Genomic DNA, 18,317 nt, shown 5'->3' with positions numbered 1-18,317 from the left:
TCTTTATAGGCTATTTTAAAAACAGTACCACAACATGCACACTAGAGCAATACTGAAACAGAAGTCGTATCAAGTCATACGGCTGTATGCATTCCGTGTTTCAGAAGAATGTAAAGGCACTAAAAGACAGCAATGGTTATGGCCTTACACAGCTAAAAGGGACTGGAATAAGGGCAGCCTTACTAAGGCCAGTTTCAGATAGTTCCTGCAGAAATAACTGTGCTGGTTTAACATATTACTGTCTTGCAACTGTGTGCAGCTAGTTCTCTGCTAAGGCTACCGTGCCCCTGGTTAAGTCACCAGAGCAAATCCCATGAGTGCTCCTCCTCTGCTACTACGCAAATTCGGTCAACTGGGTTTCAACAACCTTCAGAAACGGTTTAAACTGAGGCCAGACAAAACACCCCTCTTGTGCAAGCCCTGCCGCTCAGAGGAGGCTCCCTGAGGTTGCTGGTGACAAAACCCATGTCCTGATCCCACTGGCTCCAGGCCTGGGGCTGCAACAAGCTGCCAGGGAGCCACTAACACCTGCACCTGCCCAGCTGTTTCTGCAGTGACTGTCTGAGCATGGCTCAAGTTTTAACTCAGAACTTAATAGATTTTTCTCTCTTTAAAAAGTATCGTGCGACTTTAACGTTCACTTATACAGAACTGTTCTCATACAAAGAAAAATCAACAGAGCCACCTACTTCACAAAAATCAAGTCTTTATCAGAAGTGACCCTACCAAAAGACTTCAGGAAAACAATGCCTTTAAAACATGAGTAAATAAAGGCAAGGAAGACTAAATTATCAGTAATTAATGCTAAGGAGCTGCTTTGATATCTGATCCACGCATTTCTGGTTTTGTAAGAGCATAAATACTATGATCTTCAAAATTTCTTCTTCTTTCCTGCCTCAATACAGGAAAAAATCCATCTTACACATTAAATACTTCATATACTAAACACACTACAAAATTACGTAGTGCACACATGGCATATTTTTACCCAATGTATTAAAAACTTCAATAATGAAGTTCACCCTTCTTACAACTGAGATTAAAACATGATTCCAGATTCTCATTTGCCTGAAGAGTTGCTGGCACTGTATAAAGGTTCTGTAGTGCAAGTGAGAATCACAAAAGGAAAGTGGGTCTGATAGTACGTTTCTACGAAAATGAACTACTACATTACTACAATAATGTGATCTTCTAAGTCCAAGATGAAAGTTAAAGTCATAAGGTAATTTTTTTTTCTACAATCAAAGAAGACAAGAAGGAGATGCAAAGGGGAAGAAAACTCAAATAAGTTTGCTATGTCTCAAAACAAATATTTAAATATTTAATTGTTGATGTTATCCACTTTAGTTCTTGCACAATGATATATCTTCACATGCCTCCGTCCTTCTCATTAAGAAAGCAGATTTTGTCTGAAAATATCTAACATGAAAAATACTAAGTCTATTCATAAAACAGTATTCTATATTTTTATTTTTCAAACAGCAAGTGACCACATTTAGAACGCATCATTTGCAAATATAAATTATCAAACTATTAGTTTAATTAAAAATAAAGCAAAAACATAACTTCCCTTAGTATCACAATACATAGAAGGGTATTATAAACCCAAAATGACTAAGTTAACCATAAGAAAACAGTAATGTCAAAAGCGATGAAACTCACTTAAGTCACTTAATGAATAAATCAATTCTAAGAATACAATACCATTCACCATGATTATGTAAAAACGCAATCTTTCATTGTATTGTACAGATAAAACAATCCAATCCTTCATGCCACATTTTGTAAACCATGATATAAATTACACTCACAGTCAAATGAAAAGGAAGAGTAACTTCCAAAATATTTTAAGCTGCATTTAGGGCAGAAATAAAGGCAGAAATAGAATCATTTAAAATATATCAAGTTTAACCAAAAAAATTCATTTGGTCAAGCCTGCTATCCAAAGAGCTTTGTTTCCTGCAAAACTATTTTTGTCCTTTTGAGTTGATTATGAAATTTATGTTTCTTTTACATATTAAATGTAAGCCATGTGTTGAACTACAGCAAATCCTTTTATACTTGCATCATTTTTGCCATGAGACCCAAACATCCTTCATACACATACATATATACACGCACACATACACACACGCACACATACACACGCACACACCCGTCCTTTGTATCAGGAAATTCCTCATTTCACAGAATAAAGCAAGACTGTCAGAAACATAAGGAATATACAAATTCATACTTCTCGGGTTCCTACAAAGCCATCTGTTACCTATATACAGACTTCTACTGATGGAATTCAGGTTATGATCTTTTCCGTCATTTTAATTTTTACATTGACAATAAAGGGACGGAATTGATGTTGCAGGATAAAGAAATACTGTCTAATAATTGAAATAAACCTATTATCCTGCCAAAAATTATCTATAAGGATTTTTTTTTATTAGTTGAAATACAAAGAAGGCATATGGACTTCAGGAAAATAACACTATATCAGAAAATGCACTGTAACAGTGTTCCACTATATATATCATCAGGTTTTTCATAACACATTTATTTTCTCCTGTACACTAGATTTTGTACTAATTTCTCTCTCTTCAAATTCGTCGTATCTCCAGACTCAATTCAGCACTACATAGTATGCCTTCAAAATAAAAGGAGGTCACTTGCTTTATTGGATACCAAGTTCCCTTCCAGACAGCATTAAAAGAAAGACAAGACTACACAGACAAAGTCCAGTATAATTCATTTCTGACAATGAAAATTCCAGCCCCTCATACTGTTGCAAAATTCCTCCTACTGAAATGCTTTACTACAATAATAAAAACCATACATTACATATAAAAGATACCAGTGTACTAAAAGTGACAGAAGTGGACTAGCAAATCCTTCAAAGCACATATTATATAAATGACTAGCATTTAAAAACATTTTTTTCTATAAAATGTAGGTCATATACATTTATAAATTGGGGGTGGGGAGGTTCTAAAGCAGTGATGACTGTGTTCAAATAGTTATGCTGCTCTGTACAGTCTAATACCTATTCAATTCAAACTATAAGTCTGATGTTTTAGTAATCGAATAAATCCATATCATCATCTCGTAACTCATAATTTGAAAAATAAGCAACCCAAATGAAATGTGACTTGTAAATTCACTGTTTATCTGCATATGAAATATGAAGAGAACTACTCCTTTCTACTGGAGGCCCAAGTCTCATCGGTTCAATATCAGGACTTAAAGACTCCAAATTTAAGTAGAGGAATTGTCAGGAATCAGCACAGAAGCAGAATAGTATCTCTCCTCCTTTAGAGACACAGCTATTCAACTTTTGCAGTCTTCCTCATCTTGCAGAAGTGCAGCCAAGCCATTCATTTCTGACTCAAAGTGTGTACGGATGAAGCCATAGATCTAAAGACTGTCCCCTCTGCGACTGAAATTGTGCTGTGTAAACAACATTATATACTCCAGCAGGAGGACATTTGAATTTATTTATAAAAAGAAAGATTAAGAATATTCATTAAATCAAACAAGGCTATTAACTCCAAAAGTATTTTTGGAACTATCCTTATGCTACTTGTAAAGTTAGCACTGTCCTGTATTATTGCTTACAAACAGTACAACATCATATGCCTTCTAACAGAGTGGTACTGTGATCAGTTCGTACGTATTTACAGGATTTCTTGTTTGTTTTTTAAACAAGCTATAAAAACATTACATACTTTACAGACAATACAAATTTCCACATTTGTACTCAATTCAAACAAATGGAATGCATACCAATAATAAACATCATAAAGGAAGACTGACATAAGTCCTTGATTGTCAAGACACATTTATATTTATATATAAACTCTAACTGTGCAGAATCAAAGATTCAATCATAGGTACATCCTTATTTGATAAATCATATTTACAGCATGATATTGCATAAAAAAATAAAATAATGTTGTTTACACAATATTACCTTTCCATCCATTGGATTAAGGAAAGCAAGAAACAACTCTTAGAAACGTTTGCTTGCCTCAGTTTGTGTTTCCTACCAAAAGATACAATTTTAAAAAGGAAACATAAGGTTTTATATGCAGAGTTCAGCAAAAGCAACTATAAATTTATTTCCCTGACACAAAGCAATTTAAAATGGAACAAAAGTTTAAATTTTAACTTAAAGACTTTTCTTTTCATTAGCAGTAATACTTTCTTAGTACTTGTCCTTTGCAACATGAGTTTTAGCTAAATGCATTACATGCCTAACATAAACATGCATTACCATAAGTTGAATGACCTTTTAAAGTTACAAGGCTTCATTTTAGTAAAATATTTAAAACTAGGAAAGTGTAACATTATTCACTGCTTCAGTACCAAACATGTAATTTGAAAGTTCACATGGGTACTGGTACCAACTGCATAAGCATATTTCTGCCTGTTAAAATTTCCAAATGGTTTCCCAGGAAAATTAGGATTTTCCCTGCAATTTGTAATGGTATTAAAACAAGCAAACGAACAAGAATAAAAATCAAAACCCTCATAAAGAAAATTTAGTTAGCAAATATACATACATAAAGAAATCCAATGCTGCAAAATTCAGAGTGGATTCATCCAAATATTCTGATTCATTTCAAATAGTAACTACATATGATATAAATACTATAAAAATATTTTGAACAAGCATGGAATATATTGTATATGTCCAGGTGGAAAGTTTTCATAGGAGAACACAAATACTTTAGAATAAACTCCAAAAGTTACAGTAGAACCCAAATAATTCGCAGCAATGACTTAGAAACCCTTCACAAATCACAATTTTGAAAATAGTGAAGAAGCAGGCAACAAAAGCAAGGATGTCACATCACAAAACATACTTTGTCCATTTATTTTGACAATTGTAATTTAGTTTTCAATATTTCTTGTACCTCCCAGTATACTAATACGGATTCTGAAGTATACTTGGGTGAAGTAATACAGTATTACTAATATGAGACCTCACCACAGTACTTTTTAGAACTTTGCAGAGAGGTGGGGAGAGACCATCATGGATGCGTAAAGCTTATTGGATGCTCTGATTAGCAGTCAGCGAATTAGCAAGATTTTACTGTACTTCTCATTTTACATTGAAAAGATACTTCATCCAAAAAATTGACAAGTACAATATAGAGATAAGGAAAATGTTAATTCACATGAATATTTTGTTGTCCTATTTTCTTCTGGAACCACAATTTTCATTAAGACAACACTAGAAGACACAAGATCATAAACATAGTTCTTTTATCACCCAATTTAAAATTTTTATGTTGTTACTCATAATTCAACATACACTGATACACATTGTTATCCTTCTCCCCAAACTTTGTAATTTATGATTAATTCACTCTCAAATCAAATGAAGAAAATGTAAATGCTTATTAGTATACCATTACAAGCCAATTCCTTCATTGTCTGTTATATTAATGGTAAAACATATCAAAGGACTCATGCTAAAAGGGACACTGTCAAGTAATTTAGGTCCAAAATATGGCCTATTAATATATGTGTGTATGTATATATACATATACACGCACACACATATACATGTATATATAGAGAGAGTTTGTTAATAAATGTTATCAATTTCCTATTTTTTTAAATCAACTTTCTCTATCAGTAGGAGATATCCACAAAAAAAAGTCACCTTACACACACACATTCAGTACTTGCATGACCTAAAACTAAAAGCTTCTGCTGTTAGCTCTGCAGAATACAAACGCTACTCCCAAACTTCTGCGGACTGAATATCAGTACATGAACAGAAAACCAAAGCCACTTTCTTTCCACCTCTTTCAGCTTAAATGTAAAACTAACAAAAATGAACACTGACCAGATCCACATGAAGAGTGTGCATCTGTAGCAAGGTAAAAGCAGCAAAACGTGAGCAGTGGAAAATGTTTGAAAACAATGTAATCATTAAAAAAGCAAGCACTTTTTACACAGAGAAACCTCCCGAAACTACATACACACTTATTCCACAAAGACGGGTATGTACTCAGGAAATTATAGCAGTGTATTTGGTTAACTCCTCCATACAGAAAGCTTCAAGCATCAATGGATTAACTCACACACCACCACTCGAATCGTACGTGTGAAAGAGCCCTACGAGGGTGCCGCTGCGGGCTAGCCGGGGACTTCACAATCTGTCTTAAGGCACAGAGAAGAGGTGTAATGGCTCAGCAGTAGGCTAGAGAACGAACTGCGACACGAAGAATAACACTTCTTCAGATGATTCCCGTTTTGCTCTGGGGCAGAGCAAGTTCCTCCACTCTGTACAGTAACTTACTCAGGCACCCAAGCAGCAATTTGCAGTGAAGAGGGCATGGAGGGACAGCTACTCCTTCCTACTCCTCTATCACTTTCTCACATCAGAATAGCAAAGCAGTAACTTTTTAAAATAAAGCTGAATCAAGCTGCTTAGGGACAAGCAGGCTTTGTTCCCTCTTACTTCCCTATGGGGCCAGATAAGTGCAGTGATAACTAGCCCTAACTTTTTTTTTTTTTTTTTTTTTTTTTGGCTTTTGCTGCTTGTCATATTTAACAAATAGTGCTATTAATGACCACCTATTTGCAATGACAGGACACTAGAACAAAGATACCAACACAGTATTATTCAGGCAGCAAAAGCTAGGATCCCCTGGAGATGAATGATGAAAATGAAACATGCTTTACAAGAGGTGGCTTCCTGGGATACAGGGGCCATATTTATTATGTCTTAGCAAGGAAGGATGCAAGATCAAAAAAACAAACTGAACATAAAGGAAGAAAACCAGGTAGACATGAATCAGATTAAAAATATTCTTTCAAAGCAATTTCCCTACATGAATCATTAAAAATCCATATGGAATTTACTATTCTCCCTTGATGTTCATTCTTCTTAACTCAGGGACAAGTCTTCAGACCAAGTAACTTGCAAGTGGTAGCATGCAGAAACACCTTCCTATATTGTACACCAGTTATACACCGTCAATGAACCAAATAGAATCTGTTTTCTTATAGAAAAGTATTAAGTTCACATAAGTTATGTTTCTTAGCAATGCAGGAAGCAAGCCATGGATTACAAATGCACTTTCTTCCTCAACTGTACCAAGTGAAATAAGTGCATTATTAGCTATACCATACTGGAAAAGAGAGAGGGTTCAGAGAGATCAGGTTCCTGACAATGAAACTTAAGAAAAATATTGCTACTGCTTTGGGAAGAGGTGGGGAGTGTTGTGTGTCCCACTCAAGTCCTTTCAAAAGACGGAATTTATTTTAGCCTCTTGGGACGCAGATTTTTCTACTAGCTGATGGCTTCATTTGAGAGACACCAGGTAGCAATAGTACTGTAAGAGGATGTATGCATCCCTATTAAAAAAAAATACATATACATATATACACATATATGTGTGTGTGTGTGTGTGTGTGTGTGTGTGTGTGTGTTTCCCTGGTTAATCAGCCTATGTTAGGCTTAGACTGCCTTAAACTACCAGACAGTGTCCCTTTAGGGAAGGTGCAATAGAACATACAGTTCAAAAATCTGTAAATTGTTAACTTAAACTACACAATAGTTATGCTACTCAAATCTTACAAGCTTAAAAATGCACACAGAACTACTTATCGTACCATACTGTATACTTCAAGACAAAATACTATTCAAAAAAACATATTCATGGTACAGGGATAAAGTTTGTAGTTTATTTATATTGTGAAATGCAATGAAAGCTTCTGATCACTCATCTATGCTCAAAAAGAAATTCTGTTCACTAGCATTATTCAACAATTTTGGTTGGTAAAATTGTAATGAATTTCACTATGAAAACACTAAAAAGATATGCAATTTGAATGCCCACTTCTTCAACTTTCTGGGATACTTCAGTAAGTTTAATTATCTGAATTGTCAAAATTCTAGACAGAGAATTAAAACAGTTTTCACAGAAGCTAAGAATATCCAATCTCAATTTATATTAAAATAATTGGAGCTGTATGAGATGACAATGATGCAACCATATCAAACCTAAAAATCTAAAATAGCTTTATTTTTTGAGAAATCAAAAACTATCAAATAGACTAAGTGCTCTATGTTAATCATTATGAATATGTAGGGTAAGGTACAATTAAGCTTTTAAATCTTGGAATACACAGTTTGTGTAAGCAATATGTAATTGGGAATGTCATCTACAGAGTATTTCAACTAAAACTTCAAAATCTTGATATCTGCATATGAAAAAGTCATTAAAAAGTTACATCTAGATTCAGCTGTACAAAGAAATACACATTACTTCAGGAATGAAGTAAAGGCATTAGCAGTTAGGTATTTTGCTAAAAAAAAAGTGTTTAAAATATTTTAAATTAATTAGGCTTTTAAATAGTAGAGTTAGTCTATCAGAATTTATTTTTTCCTCCAAACACAACTCAATGTAATGCAAAGCAAAAATAAAGGGCAAATGGTCTAAAATTATTTTTGACAAAGATGGAAGAAAGGATCTTCTTCTAGAAAATGCCATCTTTTAAAGCTATAATTGCTTGACCTTGAAACTTCTAGTTTATTCTGTCTGTTTAGTATGTGTTGATTCCCTGCTGAAGAGCAATGAGTATGCTGACAAGCTTAGAAATGACAATATGAATAATATCAGAAAATAACTGTCCTCCCAAAGCATACAAGGAAACCAGTTAGGAAACAATCATGGGGGAAAGTCTTACCTGGGGATTTTGTTTATTTTAAATTTCATAGAAGGTAAAATAGTTTCTGTATTCAAACAAGTGAATAATAAACTGCCTTCGATAGGGGCAACAACATCAGGCAGTTCAATGACTGGTGACTAACCAAAAAAAAAAAAAAAGCAGTTATTGGTCTTGCTAATATCAGCTTACTTTTGTTTTAACATATCGCTCTTAAAAGCTGTACAGAACTCCATCTTATATAGAGCAACCCCGTTTTGACAAATGTGTTCTAAAGTGCCAGTATTATTTACAAAGATTTCTTAGCCAAAAGTCTGGCCCGTTGTGGCATCAGGTGAAGAAGTCATCCCAGCTCTACTGTCATTTACATTCACCAAGGGAAATTCTGGGAATTCAGCACTTGTCCCTGGTCCCCGAAGGTTCACCTGTCCATTGGCAGTGCTAAACTGAGATGATATTCCAGCTCTTGCCCCATGGTACTGAGCTCTGAAGGGCTGCTCAAAGGAGCTAATCTGATATGCTTGATGAACAGGCTGTGCCTCTGCCTTCTTCTGAGAAGTTACTTGATCCAAAAAGTCCTGCGTAGAGGAGGAGGAAGAATGATTTGCCTCATCACCTGAAAAGGGAAAAGGGTGCTGCGATTCACCAACCATTAGTCCAAAATGAGACTTGTCTGGAGTTGTTCTTAATGGAGAGTTCATTCCCGATCGAAAGCTATTGACCGGTATAGATGTGTAGACCTGTTTCTCTATGGAAGGAAATGCTGGCTGGGTTGTAAGAGTCTGGTTATCAGTCACAAAATTAAGGCTTGGGTTGTTCAAATAGGCATCATTTTGGCTAGTTCTGTCCAAAGCTTGTTGCAGAAACTTTGAATATTCTTGTAACATACTAGCTTTATCTGATGAGGAGGCTTGAGAGCTTGTTCCAACTGTCTCAGATTGGGTGACCTCAGATACTTCAGAAGAATTGATTGATATACTGGAGGTCACCTCAGTGTCAGCCACACTGAAAGATATTTCATGTTGTCCATTAGCCTTGTGTGAATAATGATCTAACAGAGTTTGCAGTACCTCATCTGGAATGACATTTTTGTCATGGTTACCTTTAATTTCAACATTCAGTGCCTGTGTGTCTAAAATTGATGCTGTGGCAGTTTCATCAATGACGCTTGCCACAGCTGCCTGCGTTACCGAAGGTTGAGATGCTATGGTACTTACATTCAAGGCATATTCTCTACTGTTATTACTAGCTGCTTGTAGATACCTCTTTTTCTTTAAAAACTGCATTGCATCATCATAATTAGTGCTGCTGTGTACTGGTTTACTGGGCCCTTCCTGTAATGTATCCACTTGATCGATGTCAGCATTACCTTCTGAGTCCAGTAAACCTTGCTTATCCACAAGATCAAAGGCATACTTTGAAACCTTGTTGTCTTCATATGTAGATAAAGGTGAAATGGTTTGACTTTGCTCAAGTGGCTGTTTCAGACTCCTCTTGCTGTTAACTTTTTTGAGAACCAGCTTAGGTGGGTGTATTTCTCCAGAATTTGCTTCTTCTAAGTGCGTCCCACTGACAGAAGAATGTGGCATCTCAACAGCATATTCGGCTACCATATATTCATCTTTTACTTTAGTACTAGCAGAGTACAAAGGCAAATAGTCATTTTTGTCCTTCTTCTGTTCTGACTTATCTGTAGTTTCCTTATCCACAGATTTTGTTTTCTCTGTTTTCTGCCTTTTCTTCTTTGGCAAGGAGCTGTCTTTCATAGGTGTAGAGAAACCAGAATCTTCCTCTGATGGCAAAAAGCCAACTTTGGTGGCACTTCTGTTCGGTTTCTTGTCACGGTTCTCATGGCACATACGTTTATGTTTCAGCACACGATCAGTCCTGGAGAAATACTGCAAGAGGTTTTTTATTAGAGAAAAATAAATATATTAGTAGTAGAAAAAGAAACCCTTCATTCTAGCAAATTTACTTGACAGTTCATTCACTTTACCCACTTCTAATGAAGTGTCAGACAAGTGTTGTTTGAAGCATCAAAGAAAGAACTACAAAATCAAGTAGAGACAGTTGTGACTCTGCTCCACCTGTGCACCAAGATAACCTACCATAACAGAAAAAACATATTCTTTTGAGAGGTTATAAGTGTGCACATGACTACAACATCTGGAGAAATTCCCATGTGTACTACTGCAGAATTGGAAGGTGTTCTATATGAAAGGTTTCAGTAAATCATGTTACCTGCAAACAATATTCGCACTGGTATGGCTTCTCTCCACTGTGAGTTCTTTTGTGCCTTTCCATGTGATACTTCTGAATAAACCTCATACCACATTCATCACAACGAAATGGCTTCTCACCTGATAAAAAACACGTATCAATATTAATCTAAACAAAATAAATTCTCAAACAAAAAAAATTTCCACACAATTATCAGGTAAAATATTACAGTCTCTATTAGAAGTAATAAAGAAGAGGATTTAGTCTGTTGCTATTGAAAAAACAACATAGAGTTGCTCACATCACAATTTCCCAGGACTCAGTAGTCTGATGCTTCAAAATAATGGTAAAAGCAGAAAAAAAGGCATTTATTCCAGGAAAGCTTTAAAAAACTAAATTCTCTCTCTCCCTCTTTGTAATTTGGGTACAGACACGTATCCTTAACCTAAAAAACGAGGAACTACAAAGACAGACAGGTATCCTTCCTAAACTGTTGCTACGTGTTCTTTTATGACAGAGGATTACATAAAAACACTTCAATTCTTGCATCAACTTAGATAACGCAATCCCATTCTTTCTAGAAAAGAATGATGTATTTTCAAGCTTTCTATTTAAGATATTTGTAGGGTTCTCTGTATTTTTTTTCATTCCTGATATCTGTATGCAGAACTGAAGTAACCACTCTGAAAAATCTTATTATTTTGGTTAAAAATCTCGAACTGTTCTCATCAGAGAAATTAAGCTGAAAACAACAAACCTCTGTAGCTAAATTGATCCAGGCAAACTGAATTCTTTTTCCCTCTGATATTTTTATTTTCTAGGTTTCTCTGATGAACCCTAAAAATTCTAAATGTCTGAAAAGTTAGTTTTGCTGTTACGAAAGTTCACTGTTATTCAACAGAACTCATCCTGAACAACAGTAAGCCCACCTCTTAATATCATTTTACAATCTTTTGAGTTGATGGAGAGATTTCACATTCTTTCGATAGCATCTGTCAACGTCCTCTTTGTTCTGGACACTGTATTGCTCTGATTTTGGGAATAGAAAACATCTATCTTTTGTTCCCAGAAATATGCCGATTATTTTTTTCTATATTTCTGAGGTAATTTCTGAGGCATAATATTCTTTTATTCTTCAAATTATTTAATTTACTGCTATTAAGACATATATTCTCTATTTAGAATAGCAGCATTTAGCCATATCCTCTCCAAGCAGAAATAGGGTCAATATGATCGCACCTTTAAGTAAGATGTTAGTATTTATAAAAATTGGAATGGAAAATATCTACATCACCTGCACATTTGCTCTTAGTCAGATCATTAATACTCCAAGTTTTGACCATCTTAATTCCAAGCAACTTCTAAATCTCTCTCTTTCTAAGCCTATGGCCTATTTCCAATTATTAATTCTTACCTCTCCACATGGCTTCTCAACCAATCCCTTCTTGGATGACCTGCTGCTGTCTCCAATCTGTCCTCTCCTAAACCAAATCATCTTCTCTCCTAAGATCTCTTAGATCCATCAGTTGTTTTTGTTCTACAGGTTCACACTTAGCCAAGGACTAACCTTTGTCATCTCTTACTTAGTAAAAATCACCATAAAACCTTGGGTTTTTTAGCATCCTCTATAACACTTAACTATCATTTCATCATCTCTTGTACTGACTTCTCCTCTCTGGCCTATTTCCTGCCTTTCTAACTTTCTAACCTCATTCCATAAACTTTCATTCTTCTTTTCATGTTCTCTTTATTCATCAGGCACACTTACTACTATGGTGTTTTATCTACACCAAGCCTGTTGAAACTTTCTGAATCAAATTCAAATCCCTATCTTCATTTCTAAAGAAGATGAGGTAAAAGTTTTAAGTCATCTTTGTTCTGGTTTTATACACCAAACCATTCCATTCCCAAAGATTACTTTTTAATCCTTTCTACTTACTGCTTTCTTTTCCTTTGTTCCACTATTCCACTTTGTGCTTCCTTTATATTGCCCCTTCAATTTTCCTTATGTTGTCTGGAAGTTTGCCTTCCCACTCTCTTAAACCTCTCTTAGAGAAACAAACAGTAGTTTGGGATGAAGACTATCCTGAGTCTTACCAGAACCCAAACCAAGTCAGAGAAGCCAAAAAGACAGCTCAGTCTTATCCTAGCTTCGAACAGCCCTCCAAGGAGCCCTCCTGCTATCCCAGGAAGGCTAGAATACCAAATACTTCACTGATACACTTACCTCCAGCCTTATACCCATTTTTGTACATGAATGGTCATAGAGCCCTCAACACTGTTCTACTTAAGCTAGCTATTCACTGGCAGAAGACTCTACCATCTCCCTCTTTCTCTTTTCAAAGCTTCAATAGGGTCAAGCAGAGGTTTTCTTTTTTTTCTTTGTAGAGTATTACCACCAGCAATGATAAAGATGGCAGATACATACCTCTGGCAGCAGCAGCTTACGTGGCTGTGCCAGACCATGCACCACTTTGAAATGGCTTCCATACAGTGTGGAAAAGGATCAGATTGTGACAGGTATTTTGGAGACTTTGAGAGTACACAGGAAAGCATTGCTACCATGTCGCAATAGGAAGAAAAGTAATCTGCTTGGGGACACTGCCCTCGAATTAATCACTACAACACGGAAAATGACACTTTTCAGCAGGATTCCAAAACACTCTGCAAGTAAGATTAAGAAACACTTTGTGAAACTGATACTACACTTAATTCTTGCTTTAATCCTCATAAGGAAGATAATATTAGAAAAAGATTAAAAATTAATATGAAGATACACTTCCCATAATGCCTTCCTTCTAGGAGAAGCCTGAAACTTCAGAGGCCTTCTGAAATTTTGTTGTACTCTTAAAAAAGGACATATTGCAAATGGAGGAGATCATTAGTAATAACCTTCTACTAATGTAGGAAGTGTCCAAGACATTTTTCTGAAATAAGTTAGTGAATAGGAAAGAATCAGATGTGAAAACAGTCAAAACTTAAAAATACAGTAAATACAAGCATTATTTATCAAAACAGCCTACAGGAGAATATTCTTAAGACATTTTGAGTATATTTTGTGTCTATATTGGAAATCTATTAAAACTGAGCAACAGTCCTATTTATAGCTACAAATACAATGTGTACAAAGGCCCTAACAATTATAAAAGTATACCTCTGGGACAATTTAAAATCTAAACAGACAAAATACAAATGATAAAATACGAAAGAAGGCAATAAAAAAGCAGCATGACTGAATAATAAGGCACTTGAATTGTTAGCCCCAATGTTGCTTTATTTTTTTAATATAATTCATTTTTTGTGTTTAAAATGCAAAATGGGGTGGGTTACAGAATTAGTAGATGACACATGAATGCATGAGTGGGGAAGGAGTACAGAAACATCTCTCAACAAAAAAAAAGTAGACATATTTGAAAAACACTTTTGATATTATTCTCTTCAGGAGCCCAGTAAACTCGAAATATGAAAATATTAATCTACCGATGACTCTTCTGCCTAACTGAAATGGCAATTTTCTGTATCATTAATGACAAATTTAGCAGCATGCTCCTATTACTGCTACCCCCCTGTATGTACAATTGCTTCTAGTAAAGGAATTTTGTATTAATGCAATGTCTGCTTTTAGATGCAACTATTTAATTATTTGCATAGGATAAGGCTGTTCACTGATGGCTTCCTACTTCCTTCATACCATTTCATTTGAGGGAGTGGTTCAGAGAACAGAATTCAAATCATATTGGAACGAGCTACAGCACCTGTAAGTTCAGGGCTTGTCACAGGCATAAAACACGGCCTCGGACTGTTACCACTATCTTTGATGGTCTTAAAATACTGAACTTGAAAAATTGATAAAGATCTTAAAAAGAGGAGGAAACATCCTGTTCTTCATCAATGTTTTGAACGTTGTAAAAAAAGGTGGTGCCAAAAATGGTCACTTAGAGAGATAAAAAAGCAAAAGAAAAAAAATATTTGTAATGAAAATTTCTCAGTGTGTGAAGACTCCAAAGAGAGCTCTCCTTCCCTCTCACCAGAGTTAAAAATACACCGCTCACCTTCTGGTCAGAGAAGCAAATTGAAATTTCAGCTTTTTTGGATGGGTTCAGTTATGCAAATCTGAATACTACACAGCCAATAAAGGCCCACTCGTGAATATTACCATACAGCACTGAAAGTAAAGAAGGGTAAGTAGAATGTCAATTAACTATAATGTAACTGGGCCAAGAAATCAAATTCAGCACTAGTCAAATACTTACTTATTAAATTAACTTCAAAAAAAATTTTTTTTTTAAGATGAATGCTTTTAGGTTTTTTCAGAAAAAGTCATATATATACAATAACCACAACCTCACTAAAAGTGCAAGATGGCAATCCACTGGAAACTGGCTCAGTAAAGTGGGAATTAGACTCCTGGAAGTTGGGTCTTGCATGCTTTCTCCTAAGCATTTATATAGCTGTCATCTAGGAAACACCCATAATTCAACAATTTAAACACAACCCCCATTTTCAATTTTCTAAGAAATAACCAAACTATACTAAACCAGCAGGGTGCTGAGAAAGGAGTAAAAGATAGTTGTCTAAAAAGTCAGATAACAAATATGGTTAATTTGTTAAATGGCAGCTTTTTCTCTGCTAAACAAAGAGTAGTATAGGTAAAAGCTGGCAGAAAAAAAAAATAAAACCTCCCCACCACCACCAAACCCTCCCTCCAAAGCTTACAATCAACACAGCAGAATTCTCATTAGGGCTAGAAGTTGAATTTTAAAAGATAACTAAATAAATTTATGCAATATTTGCAGTCAAGCATTAATTAACTACATTGCCCAAACTGTCATTTTCAAAGCCACGTACAGGGAATAATCCTCAGAAAAAAAATCTTCTGAAAAAATGTAAAAAAAGAAAAAAAAAAAAGACCATGCTTAAATTTTTGCCTTTCCTTTTTTTTTTAGGGGGGGGAATAGACAGAAGAAAGAGAGCGAGTGAGCACTCCTTTCAAGAATAATATCTGCACAAAGTGAAGGCAGCATGGTTCGCCAATTCAGAGCCAGAAGAAAGACTAGGAACAAAACAAAGACGTTGGACAGAAGAATGGAAGACTCTTCTGTGGCTGGCTGGCTGAAGGAAACCTACTTAGTCTGGACTCATGGCAACCTAGGATACAAAAACCCCATAAACAACAGGGCATTTGTGCATGTAACTCCCTGTACACTGCTCTGAAAATTCATTTTGCTGAGGTTTTTTTCCCCTCAACTCTTACACATGCACACACTGCACTGCGTGTTAGTAGCTTTCATATCCATTTAAATGCTACAGACAAGAAACACTGCGCACATTCACCAGCTCTGCTTTTCTGCAAAACAGGCTGAGAAATTGGCATCTAGTCCAAAAGGACCATATTACAAAATATTTACAGAGGGATTGAAAGGCCATGCACCAAAATGCCAAAAACCCAATGAAGCCAAACCTGTTAAAGAATGTGGTTTTGTGCAGTGCAACAAGATAAAAAATAAACAAGTACATATAAACTTTAACTCTCTTTGGCTTAAAACTTCGGGCCTTATATGACCTATATTGCATATTTTCAAACTAAGGTTCTTATTTTTAGAAAAGTTCTGAATTAAACCTTTGAAAAAAGAGTGAAAAGTAATGCTGATACTAATACCTTTGGGATTAGGCATTTTGGCCATTTTAGTCCTGGCACTTTTCCATCAAATTCCAAAAGAAATAAAAAAATCTATTGAGATGTGATTTTGAAGTCTCGATTGTCCAAATTAATTTGATACAACAAAAGATACAACTGCTTAACAAACCTGGACTTTTATGAATACACAAACTTCAGGATTCGCTACTTGGGTTATTTTTAGAATACTATTTTCAGATTTGCTTACTAGAGTTTATACTCACTTTACAGCCAAAGAAAAGTGGAGCAAGTCAAAAGCACAAAGCTACTTTAATTTTAAAAGTTTTATAACATACGTTAAGTCAAAACAAACTACAGCAGGATTTTAGGCTGCATACTTATTATCGAAAACCTTGCCTGAGTGGGGAAACAGTTCTTAAGCACGCTAGTAAAGATACTCAAGGCACTATACTCACCAGTATGAATCTTCTCATGCCTCTGTAGCAGGTACTTCTGAATGAAACGCATGTCGCACTGACTGCACTGAAATGGTTTTTCACCTTGAACAATATAATTCCACATCCATAAGTTAATAACTACACACTGTTGTTTCTGATAACTACTTTTGAGGAATATAAAAATGCCTATAAAAAACCCAGCATCTGAGCGAATTCCAAAAATATTCTAATACCAAAAAACATTAGCCTTACTGAGTATACGAACTCCAGAATTCCTTCCATGATCCTACGAGTCATATTAATACTAGCACGGAAGAGTGATCTGAAATGGCTGTAATTTCCTCATGAACAAGATCAATCACGATGCTGGCATAAGACTGCATTCAGGATACTGGCAAGCTATTATAATGGTAAGTACCTTTTTCACTTCTCCAAACCAGAGAGATACCTCATCGGGCAAATAAGCAGCCGGAGCACATTTTACAAAGGGGTCAATTTTGGCACTTAGGCTACAAGTCAACCCATTACTTTCTGATAAAGAAAGAAAAGAAACCTTGTAAACAGTTAGGTTTTCAGTTTATTAAACATATGTCGATTTTTTTTTTTCTGGCATTCTTTTGACACTTTGGTGCATGGAATCTCTAAGCTTAGATGCCAAGTTAGCTACACTGTTAAAACTGAAATTCGCATAGAGCTGAAAACATTTTTAACATAAGTAAACAAATCTTTATATAGTAGAAAAGACAATTTGAAGTCAAGCAGTACCTGTATGAATGAAGACATGTCTCTGTAAATGGTAGTTGGTTCTAAAGGCAGCATTGCAATGCTCACAAACATGAGATTTGTGGGTTTTCAGACCAAGTGATCCATCCTCATTTATTGTAAGGATCTATTTTAAAAAGAGTAAAATTTGTTCTCACACTACCCTCTAAAGATGTCTTATTTACTAAAAAAAAAAAAAAAATCTGTTTAATGCAGAAAATGTAAATATTTCAGGTAAACCATGCTGATTTCTACAAAACTATCCGATAGGCTTTTAGTTTACATTTCCAAACACAGCTCAATCCAACTTGTGTCTCATTAAATTAAAAGATATTTCAACAGGACAGAGACAAAAGCAGCTCATGGAAAACCAGCTTAGAGCTTCCCTATTCACAGCTGAGTCACTTTACATGCTACTGTTTACTTTGTCCGTCTGGTGGAAAGGAGGCAAAGTAACCAAACCACCTCTGGGCACGGAACCACGGATAATTATATTTTAAAGGAAAAGTGAAATGTTACATTCTTGTTTCAATCACAATTTTAAATGTTTGTTAAAATGCGTTAAAACCTATCCAGGACAG

The 18,317-nt window shown here is 35.3% G+C and overlaps 1 protein-coding gene across 5 annotated transcripts in view; it reads right to left on the bottom strand.

Moving 5' to 3' along the window:
• Positions 1–1,443: 1,443 nt before the first annotated feature.
• The window catches only part of ZNF148 (zinc finger protein 148), a 42,426-nt gene continuing 25,552 nt past the window's right edge, over positions 1,444–18,317 (bottom strand). For 4 of the 5 annotated variants that reach the window (XM_064514670.1, XM_064514674.1, XM_064514672.1 and 1 more), the window contains 4 exons: positions 17,740–17,863; positions 16,993–17,076; positions 10,921–11,039; positions 1,444–10,577 (listed from right to left, as the gene is read on the bottom strand). In XM_064514670.1, coding sequence (XP_064370740.1) covers positions 8,982–10,577; positions 10,921–11,039; positions 16,993–17,076; positions 17,740–17,863 — 1,923 coding nt within the window. In that variant the 3' untranslated portion in view covers positions 1,444–8,981. The remainder of the gene's footprint in view (positions 10,578–10,920; positions 11,040–16,992; positions 17,077–17,739; positions 17,864–18,317) is intronic. The other variant, XM_064514673.1, reaches the window with a different exon arrangement.

The sequence above is a fragment of the Dromaius novaehollandiae genome, chromosome 7, assembly GCF_036370855.1.
Source record: "Dromaius novaehollandiae isolate bDroNov1 chromosome 7, bDroNov1.hap1, whole genome shotgun sequence".
In the NCBI taxonomy this organism is placed as follows: Eukaryota; Metazoa; Chordata; class Aves; order Casuariiformes; family Dromaiidae; genus Dromaius; species Dromaius novaehollandiae.
Note: the sequence above shows the minus strand (reverse complement) of the source record. Positions and strands in the feature narration are given on the sequence as shown.